The sequence below is a fragment of the Pollachius pollachius genome, assembly GCF_949987615.1.
Source record: "Pollachius pollachius genome assembly, chromosome: 12".
Taxonomy (NCBI): Eukaryota; Metazoa; Chordata; class Actinopteri; order Gadiformes; family Gadidae; genus Pollachius; species Pollachius pollachius.
Genome location: NC_136945.1, coordinates 20363436 through 20389577, shown reverse-complemented (window position 1 = coordinate 20389577; position 26142 = coordinate 20363436). Strand labels below are relative to the sequence as shown.

The 26142-nt window shown below is 46.6% G+C and overlaps 1 protein-coding gene across 1 annotated transcript in view; it reads right to left on the bottom strand.

Annotated features, from left to right (window-relative positions):
• Positions 1 to 2473: 2473 nt before the first annotated feature.
• Positions 2474 to 26142, bottom strand: part of LOC307083754 (immunoglobulin-like and fibronectin type III domain-containing protein 1) — a gene marked incomplete at both ends in the record, with an annotated part of 35484 nt that continues 11815 nt past the window's right edge. Inside the window, 26 exons of the mRNA XM_079747707.1 lie at positions 2474 to 2880; positions 3405 to 3698; positions 4082 to 4274; positions 4617 to 4702; positions 5107 to 5415; positions 5577 to 5705; positions 6070 to 6246; positions 6560 to 6859; positions 7167 to 7460; positions 8247 to 8388; positions 9024 to 9148; positions 10215 to 10337; positions 10955 to 11227; positions 11851 to 12013; positions 12474 to 12587; positions 12939 to 13131; positions 13214 to 13238; positions 13631 to 13730; positions 13832 to 13971; positions 14275 to 14397; positions 22460 to 22786; positions 23846 to 24142; positions 24889 to 25081; positions 25425 to 25504; positions 25625 to 25753; positions 25934 to 26113. Coding sequence (XP_079603833.1) covers positions 2474 to 2880; positions 3405 to 3698; positions 4082 to 4274; positions 4617 to 4702; positions 5107 to 5415; positions 5577 to 5705; positions 6070 to 6246; positions 6560 to 6859; positions 7167 to 7460; positions 8247 to 8388; positions 9024 to 9148; positions 10215 to 10337; positions 10955 to 11227; positions 11851 to 12013; positions 12474 to 12587; positions 12939 to 13131; positions 13214 to 13238; positions 13631 to 13730; positions 13832 to 13971; positions 14275 to 14397; positions 22460 to 22786; positions 23846 to 24142; positions 24889 to 25081; positions 25425 to 25504; positions 25625 to 25753; positions 25934 to 26113 — 4916 coding nt within the window. The remainder of the gene's footprint in view (positions 2881 to 3404; positions 3699 to 4081; positions 4275 to 4616; positions 4703 to 5106; positions 5416 to 5576; positions 5706 to 6069; positions 6247 to 6559; positions 6860 to 7166; positions 7461 to 8246; positions 8389 to 9023; positions 9149 to 10214; positions 10338 to 10954; positions 11228 to 11850; positions 12014 to 12473; positions 12588 to 12938; positions 13132 to 13213; positions 13239 to 13630; positions 13731 to 13831; positions 13972 to 14274; positions 14398 to 22459; positions 22787 to 23845; positions 24143 to 24888; positions 25082 to 25424; positions 25505 to 25624; positions 25754 to 25933; positions 26114 to 26142) is intronic.

Genomic DNA, 26142 nt, shown 5'->3' with positions numbered 1-26142 from the left:
GCGCTGGGATACAAGTGTGAGAGAGCTGAGGAGGAGGAAGCGGAGAGGTCAGGGTGGAGGGTGGGAGGGGGTGAGGGGGCGGGCTAGAATGTGCACGAGGACAGCAGGAGGACTTGACAGCGGGTTCAGAAGAGGCCCGTCAGAGAAATGAGCGCTCGTTGAGCATTGGACGATATTATGTTGGCATGAAAACTCCCTTCTCGACGTTGATATTTTTTTCCCAAGTTTTTGATTACTTTCAAATTATGTCGATAATGTAGTGAAGACCGTAAAACTTAAAAATAATCAATTTGATTCGCTTTATTCTCTCTATATAATGTCGCCTTAGGCGGAGGTCTGTGAGCACAGTGAATGGCTGGGGGATGTGTCAATCTCGCGCTGCACCTGCAGCCAGCTCCCGCCCCAGCTCCCACCAGCCAATGGTAGCCTCGACCTCTGGCATCAGCAGTGATTGTGCAGCGTCCGAACTCAGTCCGGATAAGGAAACATTGCAGCATGTCTCTGAACGACCGAAGGCATGGTCGATGTCGAAGGGGAATGACCTTCTGTGGTGTTCACTGCTGGAGGATCTTAAGCTCCAGACCGCTAGACGCAAAGTTCACCTGTGACAATGGGACGCACTAGCGTTACCAGTGTCTCCAAGCGATACCAGTGCCTCTCACCCCACTCGTTACAGTTGCTTCAGGAAAATGCAGATCCTTGTAGTTTAGGCTAATAAATAAAGTCAGTGGACTGGCAGTTATCTCCACAACATGAACATGAACCTGCACTGAGAAGGAGAGGCGCCCCCCGCGCCGTGCGACCTGAAATGTAAGCTTGATTTGTTCTCCAGTCGTTGTTTTAAGAGATTTGTATTAATATAATTTAGTCCCAAGAGCTAAATTTGGATTATTTGGAAAATTACTTAATTTAGCGTTTTGTAAATGTTCATATTCTTCTTTTTACTAGTATGTAAATATGTGCACATAGGGCAGGTGAGGCTAAGTGGTTGACACAATATAGTTTGTAGTAGTTTGTTGGTGAACTGGTTTCACCGAACAATCCCATTAACGTTAGTTCGCCACCCCGTCCCTCACCCCATCGTCCCCTCGGGGAACCCCACCTCTGCCTGATAATGATTAAAAAGTGTGAGAAACAGTGTTTCATGGGACAGCCAGCGTCAGTGTGGGTATTGATGGCGTCTCTGCCGAAGGATAAAGCCCCAAACCAACTTTTATGTGTGACATGAAATCTTTCAATGGAGTCCAATTGATCACTTTGTCATTCTAGCCCCACCACTCTGAGGGATCGATCACTACCCTCACCAGGACCGCCAGAGGAAGCGACCGTAGGTTGGATCATTCATTTTGTGTTATGTTGGACTTGAGAAACTTCGGCTTTCAAAATAAGTAACCTTATTTCGTGTTCAAATATGTCATAAATCCTGCCTCAGGACACCAAATGCCACTTTGGTTATCAGCCAGGTAACTTAAATCCCAAATGTCAATACATCACTTCAGAAAAAGTTTTAGCCAGTTGAAATATTTTATTCTAGCACATAGCACTTTCAATTTCATATCCCATGTCTGCTGACTCCGAAAATCAGATCTCACTCAGTTAATATTGCATTCAATAATTGGCTGTTTGAATAGGCCTATATTCTCATGGTTCGAAGCTGAAAGGTAAGTCTGAAATGCAACACCTTGTTTGATTTCAAATGATCTCTGCCTCATTCCTTCCAATGATCCTGCATCATTTCTTTTGAATAGCATTAGCATAAGTACCAACCAATATAAAGCAGAATATAAAGTAGATTTTCTGCAAAACCTCCTCTTGCATATAAAACATAGTATTATATATTTTTTTAATAATAGGATAACACTTTCATTAAATTATTATTACAACATTTAGTTTGCAGTTGTAGCTTCTTAGAGCTGGGATTGTCCTAATGTGTTCTGTTCATTCATGATTATAGCGTGAAGTTTCTCTTGCCTATGTGGGGAACATCAGTAATTGCTTGATGTCAGAGGTATTCGCTTTATAAAACACAGTGCCCTGCGGCAGCAAGCATCTATCATTACGTAACAGACTTTGAAAAGATGCATGAAACGCACAGTCGACGAAAGACATGAAGGAAGTCAGCAAGCAGGTCAAGAATTGATTTGAGCAAATACTCCGCTAGGCAAGAAGAAGAGGCCAATCCTTTGCTCAATGGCGCAGCAGAAGCAAATGTTTCTTTTTCTAAACTCAATTACATCACAGGTATTGTGCTTTGTGAACCACACACACTGAGATCAAGGTGTGTATCTCAGTGCGTGTGGTTCACGAAACCCAATGCAGTGACTTTTCAGCCACAGATTCTAAAGGCATAGTGTGTATAGACTGCTTTGGGTCAGTTGCCATGGCATCAGTTCAAGTTCTGTCTTCAGGCTCTGTCTTCACTCTGCAAAACAAGGACAGAAAAAAAGCAGACTAAATCGAGGAAGGAACAAACTTAAGTCACATGGAAAACGTTCATGCTCATGGGAACCGATCTGTAGTTCTTATGCTGGTACTTGTAGTTCTTTGCCTCACCTCTGACATTAAGCATCATGGAGCACTCGGCCGTGCCCAGGGGGTTGTCCACCACCACCTTGTACTCTCCGGAGTCCTTGGGTCCCACCTTGAGGATGAGCAGGGTGCACACCCCTCTCACGCAGGTGACGTGGTAGTTGGTGTTGGTGTTCAGGCTGACGTTGTTGCGGTACCATGTGACGTGGGGTCGGGGGTCGCCGCTCACGGCGCAGCTCATGTGACACTCGTAGCCTCGCGGCGCGGTGCGCTGCTTCAGGGGCACGGTGAAGGACGGCGAGGCCTGCAGGTCGCGGCTCTTGAACTCCGGAGGGTCCAGTTTGAAAGGCGCTGAATGGGGAGGGGGAACGTACCGTTGAGTGAGGTTGGTAGTGGACCCCTCTACCCGTCCCGACTGGGGTTAGGAAGGACTTGGAGGTTATGGAAAAATGGGAGGTTAGGGAGAGCTTGGAGGTGACACTCTTCTACAGACCCCCGCCCCAATCAACAGGATTGGTCAGAATAAATGTGTGTCAAAAGAAAATGAAACACCCTTTTCACCTAAATTTGTGCTTATCTGACTTGAGATGTTGATCTTAATTCAGATTTATGGGACTAGATACACCATTACCTGCAAACTACCCACATCAAATACACAAGAAACATGGGGAACATAGATAGGGTGTAATGTCAGGTTTTTGTATTGGCAATATTGCCTAAATGTACTTTGTAACCCAGATGATAAGATTCCTCCCCCCTTCTGGCCATAAAGGACCCATATCTATCATCACTTTGGATACTAACTTACTTAATTAATAACATGAATGATTAGGACTAGATCTGCATTGTTTAGGCTGTAGAGGCGGTTCACTGACCTTTCTCTTGCTTGGTCACCCACGACGGGGACTCGACCGGCGAGGACAGGCCCATGTCGTTCTTGGCGAACACCCTGAAGTAGTACTCGCGCCCAGGCAGCACGGTGACGGTGCAGCGGTGGTTGAACAGGTTCTCCGTCACCGTCCGCCAGGTCTGCTTGTGCGAGTCCTTCATGGCCACCACGTAGCTCAGCCGGTCGTCGCGCTTCTCGTCCGGGGATGGCATCCAGCGGAGGGTGAGCGTCCCTGGGACGTTCTGCTCCAGCTCAACCGGGCCTGGGGTCTTGGGGTCGTCTGGGGCCCGGCGGGTTTGCGAACAACACATGTTATTCAAAATGGCTGACTTGCTCAGAGGGCTGATGAGAAGGTGCGTAGTGAAACAGTTTGAGCGATACTGCCTGCAGCGAAATGCTACGGAGGAGCGAATTGATTTTGAAATTTGTCATGTTGTCGTTGAGATGACTTTGAGAATAGGTTGCGCTCCTTTAAATGTACTACGTTATTTTCTTCAGTCGTCATCTGAAAGTATTTTTGTGTTAACTAGACTAGATAAGATGAAAGTTGGCTGTCATCTAATGTCATCCAATCTGATAAACAAAGCATATCTCCAAACAAAATGCAATGTAATTATATCTTGCATGAGAAAATGAAACCATAAAGAAACGACTTGTTCTTACCCGTGACTCTGATCTCCACGTTGAAGGTCTCCTGCCCCACCATGTTCTTGAGCATGATGGTGTAGACGCCCGTGTCTGATCGCTCGGACGTGGGGATGAGGAGCTGGGAACCGCTGTCTGAGTTGGTGATGGTCACGTGTTTGGACACGGGAACACCATCCTTCAGCCAAATGACCTCTGGCAGCGGGCAAGCCTGTGAATTTAACCCAACACCCTGACATTAAAATAAGACTTTTCACCTTCTAAGCCTCCCAATAATGTGTGTCAAAAGAATGTATAATTATATATTTTTAATCCGAAGCTAATTAGGTTAACTTCCTCTCGTAGACAAAAGGAGGGCATTCATACTTTGATGGATCATTTTAACCGTGAATATCATCAAATGCCCCCCCCCCCTCGCCTCCCTTAATTTAACACCTGACAAGCCTGACTCAAATCCCATTCACAGACACTTCTTTCACAACGTTGCAACACGTGTAACATATTACTATTTTTAATGAACTACTGGCAACACCTCTTACACTTTGTGTCATACCTCAAAGTTGATGTTGACACGAACGGTATTTCCTAATTTCACCACCAGGAAACTTTTCATGTTCTTGTCTTTAAACCTTGGCCGAACTATTGAATCAATGATATTGTATTAATTATTGCATGCCAGCACAAATATCATGCCAATTTCATTTTCACAAATTGTAGCAACCTCATAGCATAGGCCTAATATATATAGCTTAAGACATATTTTGGCCAAATTGTGATATCTAACTAACTCTACTCTCCTAACAGTGCTGATTCACTGTGCCTCATTGGCTATATCCTTAGCCAATCAGAGTGCTTTTTACATTCCATAATCACTATCTGCCATCTATTTGACCGAGGCCTTTTTGATGCTAAATACATGAAAAACCTTAAAATAGGACTTAGGTAAGTATGCTATGAGGCTAAGGAAATGTAACGTCGTTCACTGTAGTGGTTAACAAATACAAAATGGCCAGACGTTAGACTTTAATCTATGCATTGCTTACCCGGCGGCGGCATGGCGATGATGTAGTTGTCAAAGCCCTGTGGCTCCCCGTCTCCGCCGTAATTGGTGGCGATCACCCTCACCCAGTAGGCGGCCATGGCCTTGAGGCCGAGCACGGTGAAGGAGGTGAGCGACACCGGGTTGTTGTTACAGCGGGACCACTCCAGCTCCTCGATGGGCCTGATCTCCACATAGTACCCGTGGGCCTCGCCCGCCACTCCCTCCACCTCCTTGGGTTTGGTCCAAGCCAGAGAAAAGGTGGTGTAATTGGAGGAGGTCAACTTAAGCTCTATGACTTTACCTGGGGGTTCTGCAATTAGAGTGGACATGTTTTTTTTAGTTTCCATATACATCGTTGCATTTCTTGTAGATGATTTATCAGTGTCCAGTTTGATGTTGCATATTTCTTCAATCAAATCTGGATCAGTTGATCGTCTGCCCTCAAAGTTTGGGTGAAACAGAGATACTTACTCATAGGGTCCCTCGCATAAACAGGTTCACATGGAAGGCTAGGTTCACCGGCGCCAGACAGGTTGATGGCAGTCACTCTGAACTGATACGTTGCGCCCTCAAATACGTCCTTCACTGCGTACTTGGTACCTAGAATGTATTGGAGAGACTTATTAGCTCTCAGTTGGAATCATGCTAATGCAATCTTGCAACTATGTTACCAGTATCTAATGCAAATGCAACATGCCATCATACATGACTGTCCTACACCTTGGCTCTATTATTTATTATTTAGTCCTTTAGCAGTTTTATCCAAAGTGACTTACAGTAAATTCTAAAGTCATTAAGGGGGCTGAGGCTTCCTTCTCGAGGATGGTTTTAGGTAGGCTGTAGACTTTGGGGACTGAACCCTGAACTTTGAGGCTTGAGGTCAAACAACCTGCCCCACTCTACAACCACAGATCTAGACCACTCCAGTACACCCATTGAACAAGTCGTATAGGGGTGACGCCACCTTTGATTGGCCCTCCTGGGTTCACCAGGCTCCAGTGATTGCTGCCCGTCTTTCGCTTCTCGAGGTTGTAGCCCACAATGTCACTTCCTCCAGTGTCACAAGGAGGGCACCAGGTCAGGTTAATGCAGTCCTTGAAGGCACTGACCACCTTGGGGGCACTCGGAGATCCGGGGTAACCTGCGGTGAGAAGCTCATCAGAACCAGCTTCTTCTACTCCACAGTAGAACCGATCAATGGGCCTTGATACACGGGAGATAATACTCCATGGATCCTCCAATACTCCTAAAAGCCTGTATACGGTATCGGCGTGTACGAAGTCTAAGCTGATTCGATACCATCACGTGTAGCTAATTTACTACACAGGCAGAGAACATCACAAACATGTGTTAGGCTGCATTTGTTAATGGTCGGAGGTGGAAAGTCGGATTGGGAAACGCGTCATCTCTGACCTACGTGCGTTTGAGCTACAAGAAAAGACACGCAGACTCACGCAGTACTCCGGCGGATATGTCCTCCGTCTCCAGGAACTCGCTGACGCCCTCCGAGTTCTTGGCTCTGATCCGGTAGCAGTACCTCCTGCCCGGGTCCACGTCCGAGTCCCGGTAGCTGGGGGTTCCGCCCGGGACCTCCCCCAGACCGGTCCACTTGTTCCGGCCGACCTGCTGGCGTTCCAGAATGTATCCGGTCACAGGACACCCGCCGTCGTCCTTGGGGGGTTTCCACTTGAAGGCCACGGAGCCAGGGGAGCACTCCAGGACGTCCACGGGACCCTGGGGCGGGGTGGGCTTGTCTGGGTCACAGGACACACACCGGGTTGGACGGTCAAGGATAAACTAATGACATGTCCTTGTATCATGTAGCAGTAGCAGCTAGCATGGACAGAGGTTCAATAGGTTCAAGCACAGGTTAGCTTTCATTACAAAATATACAGAATGTATTATTTGGATGGATTCAGTTCATTTTAGAAGAATCAAAAGATGGAAGTTGCGTGGAAAATTTGCATCAAGACTTTTTTAAGCCGTACCACCAATCGGTCTACTCAATCATTCTCTTACTCAGAAAGGACAATTAGCCAACTAACTCGTTCTCATACTCACCGAGGACGATCAGCTTGGAGACGGCCTCTATGGTACCAAAGGCGTTCTTGATTTTGATTTTGACCTCTCCGCCGTCCTTCCTCTGGCACTTGGTGAGTCTCAGCTGGCTGCCCGTGGAGGAGGTCTCCATGCGGACGGTGAGACCCGGCAGGAGTTCTTCATCCTCTTTGTACCACTGGACGGTCAGGGGGTCTCCCCCTGAGAAGGGGAGCTTCCATTCGGCCGTCTCTCCCGCCCTCACGATGACGGGTTTGGAGAACCTCCCCAAGGCATCCAGGTCGATCCTGGGGGGGTCTGTAACGTCAGAAAAACATACTTTAAGTAACAGGCATGTGTAAAATAATCGTTATATAGTCTCTCTGGACTTTGAGTCCGGCTGAAGAAATCTGCTGAAGAAACAACCAGACTTAAAAACAATCTCAAGTTGCCAACATTAAGCTATGCTTCAATAATGTATCCTCCGAGATCTTCCGTTCACCTTAAATCAAGACGTGACATTTATCTGCTTGATTTAGGCACGCTAATAGTTTACCTTCTCAATAAATATGGCATCAGTACCATAATGGCTATCATTTACTGTAGTAGTCTGAAGTTTCGACTCCAAAGGGAAAACATCCGTTTCACTATCAAGAATATGTCAGGCAAGACGGATGAAACTGCTAGATGGAAAACTCTGAACAATAGAACAGAAATAGCTACCAATCATGTGAAGGAGAGCCCAGTCTTAACACTAACTTTGTTCTTTCTGCACGTAGTGAGAAGTGACTGTTGATACAGTGTGACTAGTAGCAGACAACTAATAGCTGTTTAAAAACCATGATAACAAATCTATCCAACCATTCATCAGACTACACTGCTGTAAAAAACTCTGCATTCTGCTCTGTAAACAAAAGGAGGGTGAGATTAATTCGATGCTTCATCTTTCCTGTCTGTAGTGTGAAATGGGGGCTAAATGTCACAAATTAAAAATAAAGACAGATGAGGGAAACTTTCGGACGTGGTTTGGCGATCAGTCATCGTTAAGGCCGGCGGCTCGTAGTGACGGCGGGGCCGCGCCACACGTTAATAACACGTCTTTACCTTCAATGCTCAACGTGGCTTCTGATTTGCGTCCCTCCGCCTCGAAGCGGTACACGGCTCCGTCATCGTTGGAGCAGCAGTCGATGATCAGCCGGTGGCAGGCGCCGTCGTGAACTATCCTGACCCCATCGCCGTCCGTCAGCTGAAATATCAACACAGCGCCGGTGTTTGTATGGAAGAGGATAGGAGTCAACTGTTCTTTAAAGGGCCGGTGAACCCAAAACCACCTTTCTTTGGTTTTGAATGTGGTCATTTGTCTTATGATATCAAGAGAGTAATGTATGCCATTTTATCACAGTTACTGAAATAAGGCCCTAATTTAGAGAAAAATGGGGTAAATTCCTATGCTAAGTTGGCGTGGGTCGTTACCATGGGGATAACACTCCCCCCTTGTTCCTAAAACTCTCAGCCCAAAAGACACTTTTGTCTCAAGTGAACAGTCCTGTCACATACATTATTGAGGAGCAGGTAGAGGTACCCCCTCTAAGATATCTATTTTTCAGCTGAGCAGCCCCTGCTACGGCACAAACGAAAGCTTTCAGATTTGAAACTTGCTCAGGGTTACAGATAGCTTTTATTTATTTTGGAGTACCCCCTGCAATACGCTAGAGTACCCCGAGGGGTAAGCGTACCCCCAATTTGTGAACCACTGTCTGCACTTGACCACCCTACCCCCCCCACCCTGGTTCTAGCCCGAATGGTAGGAAGGTGAGGTGTGTGTGGCAGTGCAGGCCCAGGCTGGACTCTGGCGGAGTACACACCGGACCCCTGACTCACCAGCTTCCCGTTCTTGTACCAGCAGCCCTCGGCCGTGTCACTGCTCAGCTTACACGACAGCTCGGCCCGCTCGCCCACGTTGGCCGCCGTGTCCGTCAGTCCAGAAACAAACCGAACTCCGGGATCTGTCCATCAACCACCAAAGAGTTAATGGACCACAAACTGAACTTTAATCTGTTTATTCAAACTGTTTATTCACAAAGCCTCAGAGGTAAATTATTCATGTTTTCCGCCCAAGTACACACTGCTATACTTTGATCAATCGAGTGTTTTGTTAGGCTTGATTAATTCGTTTTCTAGTGCTGGATGGCAAACGGCTGCAGGTGGAAACGAACAATGGAAAGCTTTTCAGCCGTGACAGGAGTAAATAAGGAATGACAAAGCTTGACATGCTCTTTGTCCAGCCACAAGATTACTAGCCAAAGGCTGCTTTGTGGTATCTGTCCCCCCCTAGTGGATGACTTGCAACACTTCAGAAGACGTCTAATAACTAGTCTTTTCTGTTAAGTATTTTGTATGCATTTGAGTGGAATCTTTTGTATGCATTTAACGGGTCATGGTGACCTTTCATTCAATCAAAAATAAACAATTAATCTTTAAAAGATGATGTATTAATGTCCAATTGGTTGAAATTTGGTTTGAAAACGACATTGAATCTGAAATTCAAATGGAGGTCTAAACCATAGGCATGACCCAACATGCAACCCGGGGATCAACTCTTATCCCTCACCATGTCCAGCATGTGGCAGCTCAACATCTCGCCGCACGCTAGGCCCTGATTGGTCCTTCCATATCGTATTATCATACATAGTGCTCACCATAGCGCAAAATATCCATAAGATGTAGCAAAGATACGGTGCGAGCAACCACACGTTGACGTCTGATTGTCCTGTCTAACACGTCTGAATACTTTTTGGGTTGTGTGTTCACAGGCGTCATCATGTAACTTTTGTTACTATGACTACCAGGAACTGAAGGACTCACCTCTCTTCACCTCCTCTCCACCACCCTTTCCGTCTCCGTCCGTTCTATCTCCTTGACCTCCTTTTCCATCTCCATCTCCCTTGCCGCCCGAGCCGTCACCTCCGTCCCCTCCGTCCCCTCCGTCCCGTCCGTCACCTCCGTCCCGTCCGTCCCCTCCGTCCCCTCCGTCACCTCCGCCCCCTCCATCACCTCCGTCCCCTCCATCACCTCCACCACCTCCATCCCCACTTCCTACGTCAGCCTCCACCTTGGGGCTGGCCACCTCCTCCACGGCCTTCTTTTTGGCTCCTAGGTCCCCCTGATCTCCTCCCTTACCTGCGTTGGGATCAGCTGGAACACATGGGGGCACACGGGACACGTGGTCACTCTGGTTCCTGAGCTCACAACCAGCTTCATGACGTTCATCCCCTATTTCTTGCATAAATGTATCTTGCTTTTGCATTTGCATTAAGGGCAGTTAGCAGATCCTTTAATCCAAAGCGACTTACAAAAGGTATATTTGTCGCAGGAAAGAGAAACAACGATATATCGCTGTCGGTACAGTAAGGATGTTCATAGAACCAAGGGCCAAGCACTAACAATCGCTAGGTAAACCCATTCCCCGTGTACAACAAAGATAGCTAGGATAAGACGCAGCACAATGCTAAGTACTATTTCTAAGTTCAAGGACGTACAACATACAATAAGTGTGTAAATGAAGTGCCAGGAGGTACAACATACAATAAGTGTGTAAATGAAGTGCCAGGAGGTACAACATACAATAAGTGTGTAAATGAAGTGCCAGGAGGTACAACATACAATAAGTGTCTGAGAGCTGAGTGGGGGTAAGGGGGGAGGCTATGCAGAGTCTAGGGGAACCCTGAACAGGTGGGTCTTGAGAAATGTAACACTAATCCTGTGGAGTCACAGACACGTCCGAGTAGCTACGGCGGCGGCGGCGGTGGTACCCTCCACGGTGAGCGAGGCGCTGCTCCTCATGATGCCGGCGATGGCGAAGTAGACGCCAGCGTCCGCCATGGCGCAGCCCTTCACCCTAAGGGTGTGCGTCAGCTTGTCCTCCGACACGGTGACGTCGTACTTGTCGCCGTGCCGCAGCGAGGCGTCCTGCGTCGACCACGTGATGTAGTTCATCGGCGCCGTCAGCACGCACTGGAAGACGGCGTCCTCGTTCTCCGTGGCCTTGGTGTTCTGGAGCTTGGAGCTGAAGTCCACGTCGGGCACTAGATGGTGGATGGAGGACAGCCGATCAGTGAGTCAATGGTTCCCGTGGTTTCCATGGTCTCGGAGATCTTTGACTAAAGATGTTTCCTCCCCGAACTTAAGCATCGGCCGATAACGAGTAAATACCGATAAAGCACCTAGTATTGTAACTACTAATAGCACTTGTTCTTATTGAAGGATTCTCTTCCGATGACAGCAATGTAAAGTCGGTTCACTTACTTTTTTTTTCAGAACTAGATCATTTACATTTGTAATTTTTATTATATTGATACATTTGTATTCTTCAATTTAAGTGTGAGCATCCATGTTTTTCCGACTTGTTAGCTTTAACGCACATAGGTTGGAGATGACGCATTTCCGTTTGCGACTTTCCATTTGACCGTTAACGAATGCAGCATAACGCCATAGTGGTTGCGATGTTCTCTGCCTGTGCAGTAAATGAGTCACGTGATGGTATCGGATCGTTGCATCGACTAACGTGCTCGCCGATACCCGATACTGCATTTTAGGCAGTATCGGAGGAATCTCCGATGCTGGCAACTGTGTCAGAACAACTCTATCTGTGAGTAGAACCATGCATGCTGTTGTTTATCTTCAAAAAATAGACACCGGCTGCGGTTACCTTTGAAATCCGTGGAGAGCACGTTGGCCTCTCCAACATCCACCTGGTAGAACCCAGCATCGTCTGGCTGGGGGTCATTGATGCTGAACAGATACTTTGTCCCGTTGACTTCCAGACGCGGCTTTGATTTCTCATCCATGCCATAAGGGACCAATTCCCCGTCCTGTGAAATGGGGTTAAAGAAAGCCAGGAATTGTCCAGCGCTATCTGGTGCATCACACAATGGTAAAAGGGTCCTTTCCAAGATCCATGGTTTGAATTTAATTGAATGATGTTATATTTGTATAGCCCTTAATCACAGGTACAGTCACAAAGGGCGTAACAATAATTTATGCCCCCCCCCCCACTCCCGACCCTAGACCCCCATAAGGCAGGAAAAAAGGAAGAAATCCTGAGAAGGAACACAGTGGGGGATCCCTCCTACCAGGGATGATCAGGAGTTCAATGGGTGCCATAACTGACATACATACATATATACACACAAAATATTTGAATTGGTGATTGGGTGCATCCAGCAGAGTCCAGTCATTTAGTTGTTGTCCCTGCGATAGGCTTGAGAACCTTTGCTTTTCTGTCTCAGGGCTTTGTGTGTTTCATTGTGGTTGTGCGTCCGTTACACTCACCTTAAACAGCTCTATTTTGCTGTTGGGATCCGATAGTTTCATATCAAGCTCGAACTCCGCTCTGCCGTTTGGTTTGACCTCAATCTGTTTGACGTTCTCCAGGTTCTCCACCACCTACACCACGGAGGCAGGTATTATTTGTAATGTAATTTGCTATTTAATAAGGAGCAGACTATCAAAACTCGTTACATTTACATTCAGGGCATTAAGAAGATGCTTTCAGCTAAAGGGACTTGCAGTGAGTACATTTTTCAGAAGAAACTCATCAACTTATCCCCTATTAGATGTTATGGTTGTGTTTCCTTTTATAAATCTTAATTTAAAAAGAATCCAAATCTTGCGTTAAACTAGAAAGTCACGGTTGATGGTTAAAATTAAGTCCCTGGCCCTCCAGATGACCTAAAAGGCATTTCGATAAGCGGTGCAAGACGAATACAGGCAGAAAGTCACTCTGATCTCTGATACCTTGGCCTGCTCATCCTCTCGCTCCTTCTTTAGCTGGTTCAGCCTCTTCAGCAGCCAGCGGAAGTCCGTCACGCCGAACTCGAAGCAGATCCTCTCGTAGTCCTTCTTAGGAGCGGACAGGAGCAGCTCCAGGAGTTTGGGGTCGATCTCCCCCTCTTTCTGTGGCGGAAGCTGCTTCTTTCTCACCACAACACTGGGGATGGTGGGAACGAAATACAGAAGATAAGATGCAGAAAGGCACAGAAGTACATCTTGGTAATAACAAGTGGTGTTACGTTTTCTTCAGCATCTTGCGGAAATCTAGTGGGGCGCCAGCCGCTAAAAGAGAAAATATAAATGTTATAATTATATTAATATTAATAATAATTGACATGGGTTGTTGTTATTAATGTCTGAGCTAATGCAAAGATTATCATCCACCTGCTGAGGTTAGATCTATTTGAGGTCAGATCTTTTCTTTAACGATTAGATTTGTTATAGCTTAGTTGGCATAAAGCTCTCTCTCAGAGAGCAAATGAGAGAACGCATTCATACAAGTTTAAATTACATTTAAAGTAATACATTATTGCTTACCATTTTTTGCTGCAGCTGAAATCAAAATGACAGACATTGTTATTTGTTTGAACTCAACACCACCTGTTAACAAAGTAAACATTTCGCGACCGAAATGGTGACAGAGGGACGAAGCTGACCTGCGACAACATTCAGCGCCACCGTCACCACCGCCTCTCCGTAGTCGTTGGTTACGATGCACCTGTAGGTGTCCGCCTGGTCGACTTGGACCTTCAGCATCTATTCAACACAACATGTTAGCTCACATTAAGGTCACTGCAGGTGGCAGGTGGGCTTTTGTTCTGGAAATGACCGATTCACAATAACAGAAACAACCTGACCTCCAGTATGTGCTCCTTGCCCCGCGGGTCGTATCGGGTCTTGTACACCTCCGGGTCCAGGACCGGACACTTCAACCGGGTCCAGGCCACGGCCGGCGGGGGGTTACCGAGCACCATCGCCTTGAACATCGCCTTCTTACCTTAAACAGAAAAGGGTTAGGTGAGCACGACGGCAAGGGTACGGTTGACCGGCACGCAGAAAATAATGTGCGTGCGTTCTATTTGGCAGTGTAAACATGAGCAGCAAAAGGATGCAAATGCTCACAATATAGTGAGAAACATGGGCCTGTGCAATATTTTTTTCATTCATTAAAAAATTAATTCTGAGAACCCCCTGCAGTACTTCAAAGTACCCCTTGGGGTACGCGTGGATGTTACCCAGTGGGTTGTGCTTTCTTACTATTATTATAGATGACAGCTAAGCCCCCCCCCCCGGTTCTTACCCTCCTGAACTTTCAGGGGCATGGGCTTCCTGGAGAAATCGGGGGTTGATTTTCCCAACGGAACGATCTCCACAAACTGGGTGACCGTCGCGCCAGGAACCCTGGAGGTCTTTTTGATCGCCACTGTGGGGGATTTAAAACGAGCCAAAAAGGAGTGAACTTGGGATGAATATACATTATCATTTTAGATGTCAAGAAAGTATGATCAATGCCTTTATTGGAAACTTAAATGGGACAATATGAGACATGTTTGTGTTTGACAGTACACAGACCGTCCGTGTTATAATAATAATGAACAGCGACCTTTAATAGCGCTAATATCTAGGAAGTTGTGTTTATAATCCTATTTATTCATTATACTTCTGGTTGCAGATTCGCTGACATGACACAAGAGGGCAGTGTTTATTCGCATATCGGAGGCAACATCGCTCATGAAGCGATGACATAATAAGATGGGCAGAAGTCACGTCTGTCATCAAGCGGAGTGGAAGGCCCTAACGTGGAGTTCTGCTAGGCTGCTCATTGGCTATCCCAGGCAGCAACTGGGTGCCGCAGCCATCAGCCAATTAGACTGTGTCTTTATGATCTGCACTGACCAATAGGCTTCCCCCGGTTGGTGTTCTGCCTTTATACAGTCGATGTACATAGCGGGTAGGAGGAAAGTGAATCCCCTCTTGAGTACTCTGTGTTCCCAGGACGCAATTTGGGGGTCTCCACACATGGTGACCCGGGTGACATTTCTCCAATTTAAAAAGTAATTTGATCTTTTTTGGAAGTGTCGGCACAGGGAATTGTGGTGCTGGAGGCGTAGTCATCACCGCACACCTCGAATAAAATGAAACACGCTTTGAGGTCTCGGCTACTAAAAGCCTCATGTGATGTCGACAGAAGAAGGGCTCAGATTGTTTTTCTGGTGTCCTGTTGTCGTTGCTTGTATGTGATTTGCATTTGTTGCTTTCAAAGTTCGGCTTCGGTAACACCTGCCTTTCTTTTCCGGGGATAAATAAAGCAGTATCTTATCTCGTCGTGAGATAATGCAATGTATAAACCTTTTTTTGAAAAAAAGTGTTTCTGAGAATAATGAGCACAGATATACCCTGCTACCTTTTACCCCCCCAGACCCAGAAAGTACGGGTTTGTCCGTGTCTAGCAGGCAGGGGGGAGATTGTGTATTGTATGAACGATAGCATCAGGTAATACCAAGCTAGCTATTCTGTAATGGCTGTTTTTAAGGTTTGCCCCAAAGCAAGCCTTTACTGTTTAGTCCTTAATCTTTCAGAGCAACTGATCGTTTTCTTTTTTTGCAGTAAAAATCATAAATATACGGCCTGCCTTGTGAGGGTGTGCCTTTTGATTAAGGGCTATACAAATAACATTGAATTGAATAGAAATTTAAGCTATTATTTCTTTTGGTCACTAACGACCTGCTTAAGTGTGGACTACTGGATTCGAACCCAGAGCCTTTCAGCCAAACACCCTGACCACCAGTCTACCTCGCCTGCTCCTTAGTACTATGCATCCCAACACCTCTGAGAGTCCCTGGGAGGAAGGTAGGCTGATCAGCGGAGGAGCCGTCCAGACAGCAAGCCCCAGAGGGGCAGCAGCGACCTTGGGCTCCGACCAAACAAGGAGACCCAAGGACGATAGTTATTCAGTCTGGTGGAACCTCCCTCCAACCTCCTCCTCAGACGACGCTAAAACAAAGGAGGGCCGCATCTCTGGGGGGGTTTCGGGGGGGATGGGACCGTTCCATCTCCTTCTCCTTCAGGTAAGGTCAGCTGCCCCACTCCACTGTTCCCAGAATGCGGATCCATTTCAAACGTCGGTCAGTTGGACGCGTGCGCCAGAAATAACTTCACTAAAAAGGACCGCCGACCATTCCGGAGGACCGTGACCGATGCCAAAGCGTCTGAGCACATCCGCGTTCTGGCGCGCCACGCAAGAACGTCCTCCTCCTCACCCCTTTTAAGAAATTAAACTGTAAATACTGAAATGAGTCACTGGCGGCGCCCCCCAAGCCCCCCCCCAACCCGGTCGTTTATCGAGTATTTCTCTTTGAGGCGACGAGGAGACTGGGGAACGGGGCGGGAGTAGACGTCAGCCCCGTCCCCCCGTCTCCTGCTTCGGGGGGGGGGGGTTAATGAAGATTATGATGCAGCATCCCAGCCCTGCATCCCTCCTCCTCTTCCTCCTCTCCATCCTGGTCGACGGGGGGGAGGGGACGGGGCTGGTGGAGGATGACAAAGCCTGATCGTAGTGTGAGGGTCTCAGCCAACCAGGGCCTCGGTGTAGGAAGGGAAATCTTCACTGATGGATGACTCAATGTCACCGCGGACAACAGCATGCCCCTGCAGCCCGACACAGGGGGCTTCCTCAGGGGGGCATGCAGGGATGTGCCGGGCCCCTGGGGGGGGCCGAGACAGTGAGGTGGCACCTCCCCAACCCCCCGGAGGATGAGCTTGCGGCTTCACTCAGTGCCCTTTCAGCACCGTGCGGAGGAGAGCTGATAACACCCTTGCTTCATAATGTCAATCAACACCGCTTTATGCTAATTCAACCGGATTGACTTTAGGTTTTAGGAGGGGCGGGGGATTGTTTGAAATACAAATGTGTGACGTACCCTCCTACATCATCCGGGGTGGTTTGTAAAGGAGCATGGACATGCATTGATTGTAAAGCCTGTTGATCGCCTTGAGTAAGCAGCAGTGGAACAGTGTGAGAGGCCGATGAGTCAGAGTGGAAACTCGACGTTGCTCAAGATGGATTTTTCGGGATTCTGCTCCTCTCCATCATGGCGGGTGACCCTCGCAGACAATTTTGGAATTTATTTCCTGGCAGTGTTAAATGAGACGATAATCGTCCCTAAAAAAATATTTAGCATTTACGCTTCGCTAACCGTGCCCTGGGCCCGCGCGCAGAGCGTGGAATTCTGAGATAATTTTATGATTTGGCAAAATGATTTCCCTGCCTCCTGTGAAGCCCAGGAAGACGCATTGTTGATCGTTTTTCATCAGTGGTCCTACTTGAATATTCATCAGCGCAACATCTCTCCAGGGCCTGCATGCTTTGTTTTATCATCAGTAGGCAGGCCGGATGCTCTTCCTGTTTCGTTCATTCATTCATTCATGCACTCACACTGGTCTGATAGTATGGTAGGACAGCACAGAGACGTTTAAAAAGCTGCTGTTAAACGAGAACCAGTTAATGCTGTTAATGATAAGGTCTTTAGTCCATGTGTGGACAGATCTTTATTATTTCATCCTATAATCAAACCCATCATGATGATGGATTTCTTTGCCTGCATGTCCGATTGTTTTTTCACTTCAAATATGTTTACTGTGGCTTTCCTACATTTAAATTGTGGCATTTATTATTTTGAGTTTCTTCCTTCAATTGTACGCAGTTTGTAACTTACAGCGCTCATTTTGTTCTGGGGATGGGTCTGCCATCTCTGCAGCGACCTTTGCGTCGGAATCTGGAAAACAAGATGGTGGACAAGTTCAGAGTCATCAGGTCAACAGTGGTGGAGAAGTGGGAAGGGGTTTAGTAATGAATTTATTTGAACGTAGTATCTCACTAAGTAGATACATAGTCTAATGGTGCACACATTGAGACAGACAGAAACATAAGAACGCAGAACGCAGGTCCACCCCTTGAATTTAAATATATATATTTGAAAATAGAAATCTTCTAAAGTGTCTTGTACAGTTCATGTGTTTAATGACCTCAGAATAAGTGCAGTCTCTAAAGTGGAAAGTTAGATACTTTTGACCTTATTACCATAACTTTAGATACAAAAAAACCTTCTCTGACTCTCCTTTTGGGCCGATATTAAACGATATTAAATAAACGTTTGAAGTGCTGTCCATTCTGTTAAGTGAACATCTATTTCTCGCCATCTCAGAGTTGCCACACGGAATCCCTGCAGAGTTCCCCTAAAATAGTAACATGTGTGAAATACCACACCACTAACACACACACAGAGTGCTGACAACCAATTTCACCAGGTTTCCTCTGATCCAAATATTCAGCCACTCACTGCCGTCCGGCCAAACACGCATTCAAAAGCATTTACTGAATCCGCCAAACTGTTTAATCGTGGACGAGAGGGACAAACAAGACAAGACGTCAATCTCCAAAGCGAGTTAGGATCTCCCAGTCCAGTGTGGGGAGGAGAAGGCCAGCTTCATCAGACACCCTCTCCAGATGACATGTCATAAATGCCAGAAGGCGCCTCGCTTGCTGTAGTCGGTCTTGAGACCTTCTGTATTTATGACATCACTCCCTGGGCATGCCAGGGTGTTGTGGGTGACCCCAGTGGGCTGGGGCTGGGACACCGTAAAGAGAGGTATGTGAAACCCACTCGCCCCGTGGTGCCAAGTGACTGCGGTAGATATTTAACGGCTCCCGATCCAAACATAGAAGAGGACGAGGCCCGTGTGTCGTTGCAATCGCTCGCCAGAGCCAAGGCGCGTTTCTGTGAAGTTTTCCGGGCACTGCTAAAGCAAAATCATCAGGATGCCTTTTCAGGAGTGACTTGTGGAAATTCACATGTTGAGCGATTTTGATTTATTAAGTTGGTACAGCTGGTATTTGTCTTTGAAAGAAAATGACTTGCGGTTAGTTATCTTAGTTATGCATAGCTTTAGTTATGCGTTTTGTAATCTTCCGGAGGGAGCTGATGGGAAGAATCATGACAAAACATGGCTCACATCCTAGGGGATGTATCAGGGAACCTCTAACCTAATGTGTGGGGAAAAAAGGTCAAACAAAAGTAGTCAATAATAACCAAAGGCCAGCATTTGTCCTGCTTTGTAGCTCGTAAAGTGAAAGGTCAAACAAAGAAAGTTAACGTGTTTGACTCTGCCCAGGGTAGCTGAAAGATGTTTGGCCATCAGTTGAATGATGCCTTGTGGTTTGTGTGGGGAAGTCCTGTGTTTCTGCTGTTACAGCTCAACAGGTAGAGTGATAGTAGAAAACTGGTAGATAACAGTAGACTAGTTACAAAGAACAGTTCCTTAACAGGTTGTTAACAGTAGACTAGATACACAAGAGAAAAGTGGCTTAACAGGTTTAACAGGGAGGTTGAACTAGAACTGGTTACACTTAACATGTAGTTTTACAGGGGACTAGTTAGATGGAGAACAGTACCTTAACATCCATAACATAGGACTAATTACACAGAACAGTACCTTAACAGGTAGTTGACTAATTAACCAGAGAACAGAACCTTAACCGGTAGTCAACAGTGAACTAGTTACATAGAGGACAGTACCGTTGGAACTTTGGAACTTTGTAACGTTCTTCTGACAAATGTATTTATTGTAAGTCGCTTTGGATAAAAGCGTCTGCCAAATGCCCTGAATGTATATGTAAATGGGACTTCTGGCAGCATTGGTTTCTCAAGTACAATTTGAGAGGGAGATGCATGCAACTCAAAACCACGGCCTTGCATCGTTCTCCTCTGTGCCAGTTTCCACAGCAACACAACAATTATGATGACAATAAAAACAATAACATCATCATGAATCATAATGATTGTAATCGTAAATTATACATTAATGGCACACCTTATTGATGGCCATATTTGGACAGTTAATGCGTGTATTCACTGCATAAGTCTTTGATAGGAATGGCTAATCAATGATTGACAGGTGAAACCCAGTTAAAAGCTTTTATCAATTCATAAGCTTATTCCAGAAACGACCTGCTGAACATAAATCCAATACACATTGAAGCATCCCACAAAAAAAAAACATAAATTGAAAATACATTTTCATCACACATGCAGACCCGAAACAAATCAGAAGGTATTTCCATATCTTTTCAATTGTACATCCTACATCTAACTTTATTCATAAAAAGAATAATTGGAACACATACATTGTTCGGAAACCAACCAAAGAATCCCCCTCCCCAAAAGGCTCTAAAACGGCGTTGACTTACTTTCCAGATGTAGGTCCTTCAGCCCTCGTCCTCAGCCTTCCGTGTGCGTCCTGTCTCTGCTCGGGATGTCCCGGCGAACCCCCCTTTTTGTACGGTGATTAAAAGGCGGTTAAATGCGCTCGGTAAAAACCCCATTTATCTCAAGGCGCGGTAGGTTGGTTCTCCTTACTTCCTGTCCTCACCACACGTATCATTTGGCAGTTGCTATACGACAGGGATTACAAGCCGCACACCCTACACCCCCTGTGAGGTCCATTAAAGTATTTCCACGTTTTGTGGAGATGTATACTCTCGTCTCTAGGTGTTAAAACACTACCGGCCAGCATCACCTTACTCCACTCCATGCAAGCACATTCGATTCTAACAACAATTCTTCAACCATTTCCAACAACAGTAAAATCGAGTGGAGCATGACATCATCTGTGATGATGGAGAAGCACCTCTAATCCTTAGAGGTGTCTGGGTGGCCTTCTCTGGGCGCGCGATGCTCGATTCTTTGCGGTAACACGATCACGCTAGCAATGACTTTATTGGCCTGTGAAGATCAACATGAGACGTTTTATTTGGTAAAACAATCCCTGGTTGATAATACAAGGCCAGGGGTTTGAAATACAGGCTCAGCCTCAAATCCATGCAGACATTCTGCCATGAATGACACTCCAAAGCGAATCGGGCATTTCAGTGAGTCGGTCACTGGTGTGTTTGATAGGACTTGTATAAAGTAAGAGTTGCATATTGTGCGTTCAGCCTTGGTCCCCGTTCAATGAAAGCTTTGTGGCTTATCATGGGGGGCTTTGGGCGTCATGGAATGCCCTGAGAGTTTGAATAGGGGCCATGCTGCTCTCGTAAATGCCCTCGAAGCTGTTGCATTAAAGTGACAAGAGCAAAGGGTGCACGCAATGAGCAAACATCAACTAGACCTTTGACCCGAGACGTAACATACAGGAGGCAGAAGTTTTACGGAATGTTAACACCCAAGTGAATTATTCCAATATACTCAGCGCTGCCTCTATCTCGTGTCAATCATCATGGTCAGACAGAAGGCTTTCAGGGCGATCCGAAGACATCTCCGCAGCTCTGTCCAGATAGCTCTTGTGACTGGGTTCATTCACTTTATTTTATACATTAAATGTGTACGTCTTTCCATTAAATGCATTGAGATTATCCGTGTGGAACGTGGGTGTATTGGAAACCTGTGTTTTTCTGGTTCTGTTGCATAATAGGAAACATGGACTGATTCTATATTTGCCGCCCACCATCTCCTCATAGACAGACATTTATTTTTTATCGGTGGAGCTTGAATAGATATATTTGGAAAACCAATGAAATGTACACTTGGCTCACAAGGTTTGGGGATTTGGTGCGTGCCTGGTAACGCGAGCTTCGTAATGAACGCTGGCCGATGCTGGAACAGCACTGAGTCAAGACCTAGCTATGGTCCGGTCACACAAAAACAATGCAGCACATCCAGATCTGAAATGTCACGCGCTAACTAAGGATGAGCAATGCTAAAAGACTGAAGACGTGAAAGAAACACAGCGGGAAAATGAGACGTCAATTTGTTGATTTATTGCAGTTCCCAAGGCTTTAAACAAACCAATTTTTCTGAGTAATAAACACAATCGAGAACAGTTAGCTGACGTTTTGGTGCATATCTATGAAACAATTAAAGTTTTGAATTCATTCAGACGTATTGGTTTACATTACATTGAACAGTAAGTAAGCAGCAGGGGAAAGTCGATGGTTGGGTTCACAGGTAACTCATAAGACAAACACTACTGCACAGTATATGACAACATGAGCAATAACTTAGAACACCGTCAATTATACCACAGGACATGCGAAGGAGAATGAGCACAACATGATCTGCCACCCCCAGGTTCAGTCAAAGGTTCATTCTGTGAAGAAAAAAGCACAGGGAAAAATAAGGTTAATAAATATAAATTGCATGCATATACAATTCAGATCCGTATGATATTACATTTATATTTACGGCATTAAGCAGACGCTTTTATCCAAAGTGACTTACGATTCCAAAGTACATTTGTCAGAAGAAGGAGAAACGACACATCGCTGTCGGAAGTCGGAACAGTACGGATGTTCATAGAACCAAGTGCCGAGCACTAGCAATCGCTAGGTGAGCCCATTCCCCGTGTACAACACAGATAGCTAGGATACGATGCTGCACAATGCCAAGCACTATTTTGCAGTGCAAGGACGAACGACATTAAAGCCATACCTTTAACCACAAGTTTGGTGGTGCACTCTGCGTGGCCGAGGGCGTTTTCCGCCACGATCTTATACTCCCCTCCGTCCTGTGACCCCACCCTCAGGATGTACAGGGAGCACACGCCGAACGCGTTGGTGATGTAGTAGTGGTCGTCCGAGTTGATGCACACGCTGTTGAGGAACCAGGCGACGGAGGGCGTGGGGCAGCCCCGCACGGCACACGTCATGTAGAGCTGGTAGCCCTTCGGCGGGCAGTGGACCTTCAGAGGGACCAGGATGGACGGAGGCCTCTCGAAGTTCACCTCCATGGAGCCGCAGGCGTTGGGCGCCAGGGGAACTGAAAAGAGCAGGAAGGGGGAGACTTGGATCACTTATTGTATGTTGTGCATCCTGCAACTGAACGTACACCCTTATTGTGTGATGTAGGTCCTGGCACTTAATGTATGCATTTATTGTATGTTGTACGTCCTTGTACTTAAAAATAGTACTTAGCATCGTGTAGCATCTTATCCTGTAGCTATCTTTGTTGTATATGGGGAATCGATTAACCTAGCGATTGTTAGTGCTCTACGCTTGGTTCTATGAACGTCCTTGCGGTACCGACTGCGGTATATTGTTTCTCCTTCTTCTGACAAATGTGCTTTTCGTAAGTCGCTTTGGATAAAAGCATCTGGTAAATGCCATGAATGGAAATGTAGAGAAACTTGAAGCCAGGGCTGCTCCCTCAAAGCTCAATCCCTTCCACCCCCCGTAATGGAAATATCTTCAGCCTCTGCCTCAGAACACATTTTGTTATCTTACCAATTTAGATGAATTTTGTTGAAGTGTACTGGCTCTGATGTAACATTTATGCACTCCCAAAAACAAAAATAGTCCAATAACCTTGCCGCCCTCCTGTTCTGATTCCTAACAGCGACCCTGCTCTTCGTTCAGTGTTTTTTTCTAAAAACTAGTTTGCTGCGGCTCCAATCTTGATTATGTGCTTTGATTGTTCTCTGCATAACCCCTTACCCTAACATCTAAAGTTAGAATCAACTATTTATTAGAATTTTTTGTTGTGTTGAACGAGTCGGCTAAGCGCAGGCAGTGGAGCGGGCTGACTTGTAACCGAAAGGTTGGTTGCTAGTTCAATCCCCAGCTTCTCCTAGCTGTGAGTGTCGAGGCGTCCATGAGCATAACACCTAACCCTAACTGCTCCCAACGAGCTGGTTGTCTCCTTGCGTGGTTGCCACCGCCGCCGGTGTGTGAATGTGTATATGAACTGTCGCGTTGCATAAAAGCATCTGCCAAATGCCCTAAATGTAAGAAAACAAAAATGTAAATGTGTCGTGCTTTAGGTTCAATCTAATACCCCCCCGTTTGAGTGAACCCCCAAACACCAAACACCAACACCCACCTCTGTCTCCGTTCACGCCCCACGTCGGTGAATCCGACGGGTCCGACAGGCCCATGTCGTTCTTGGCAAAGACCCGGAAGTGGTACTCTCTCCCGGGCTGAATGTTGACGGCGGTGTACGTGTGGCTGAAGAGGCGGTCCGCTATGTTCTTCCACACCCTGGTGCCGGACTCGTGCTCCGCCACCACGTAGTACAGCCGGTCGTCCATCTCCTCGTCAGGGGACGGGGTCCAGGAGAGGAGCACCCGGCCCTGGACGGTCTGCTCGATGGCCACCGGCCCCGGGCTCTTGGGCTGGTCTGGGTGAGACGGATAATGAGGGAGATATGGAGCGCTTTCCTGATTCATTCATTCATTCCTGGGCGTGAAGGTCGGGTCTGAACAGTGATTTAGTTGACTACTACTTCTGCTCACCGTAGTGTGTTCAGTTCTGTGTTCTATGGGTGTGTTTGAGCCGATGAGTGGCCCGTCATCTTTAATCTTAAATGTATTTGATGCTTCTTCCTTTCATGCAAAGGCAGGACATTAGTTCCCATTGGATGCGTTTGACGCATCCAATCGATGATAACAGCCTTGTGTGTAAACCTGTTCTATTTCTATAACCGGTATCTTGTATGAAGTCAAATTCCAACTTTGCTGTTTTCCATCCTTAAATAGGGACCGCAGCCTTCAGACTTAGTGAAAGGCTCCCCTGTGAGTTGTTCTACCAAATATCAAAATTCCTCTGCTCGGGTCACGCAAAGCAATCCCGGGGTAGATGTGTGTTTCCAATTACAATTAGGGTATTTGGCAGACGCTTTTATCCAAAGCGACTTACATCGGTTAATACACACATTGACACACCAACAGCAGAGTCAACCATGCAAGGCGACAGCCAGCTCGTCAGGAGCTGTTACGGTTAAGTGTCTTGCTCAGGACCACATCAACACTCAGCTAGGAGGAGCTGGGGATCGAACTAGCAACCTTTCGGTTACAAGACAACTGCTCTGCCTCCTGAGCTAAGCCGACCCATCCTTAGCTCAGGAGGTAGAGCTTCCGTCCTTACCTGTGACTATGACCTCCACGTCGAACATAGCATCCCCCACTGAGTTCTTGGCTATGATGGTGTAGGTTGCTGAGTCGCTGCGTTTCGACGAGGGAATCACCAGCGTGGACGTTCCCTCTGTGTTGACGACGTTAACCCAGGGAGAAATCTTCTCGTTGTCCCTCAGCCAGGTGATCTCTGGAGGAGGTTCACCCTGTAGAATAGAAACGGAAGAAGATGGAGAACATGAGACTAGCAATTCAAACACGTGAGTAAACCAGGGAATTCTCTTAACTCGACCTAGCAATAAGTGCTTGGCACTTAGTTTTATGAACATCCTTACTGTACTGACACCGATATATTGTTTCTCGTTCTTCAGACAAACATACTTATTGTAAGTCGCTTCGTATAAAAAGCGTTGATTTATTAGAATAACATGTGCAGCCTTATCCTAACTCCCCTTTTTTGTAGTTGGTTTTTAAAGCAAAGTTAAAAACTAAACTTGTTATCGGTAAAACCTTTAAATATCATTTCAGTACAGGTATTCCATACCATACCTCGTAATTGACTTTCACTCGCACAGAATTCCCGGCTCGGACCACGATGAAGTCCTCGGGGTCTTTAAAGCGAGGCCTCACTAGATAAATCCAAATACAAACAAACAACCTTTTAAAACAAAACGTCAACCGGTGGGGAATCGCTGGCGTTTATTCAGGCTGATGCCTTCCAGCACACTTGAACGCTGGTGTGAACTTACTATTGGGATTCTTGGCACACACCATCGCAGAAGGGGGGCTCGGATCTCCGGCCCCGGACTCATTAATGGCTGCTACTCTGAACTCGTACTCGGCCCCCTCCGTGACATCCTTAACCGCGTAGCTAAGAGCTACCGACGGAGGGCATGGTCGGGGGAGGAAAAAGAGAAATACACATTACACAACCGCAGGAAAAAACACGCTCTTCCTAGAGGTGTCTTTTAAAAAATGTAAATAAAACTGAACCAAAATAATTCGTCCACTTTTCAGCTAATGGACTCGGAGGTAGCCAAGCCCTTCGGCCAACAAACCTTCGACAGGCTCGTTAAGGGGGTTCAGGACGACCCACGAGTGCGTGTCCTTCTTGCGTTTCTCCAGCTGGTAGCCGATGATTGGCACCCCTCGGTCGTTCTCCGGGGGCGTCCAGGTTAGGGTGATGCAGGTCTTGGAGGCACTGACCACGGTGGGTGCCCCCGGGGGCCCTGATAAGACTGGAGGAGCGATGGGATAATGATCATGA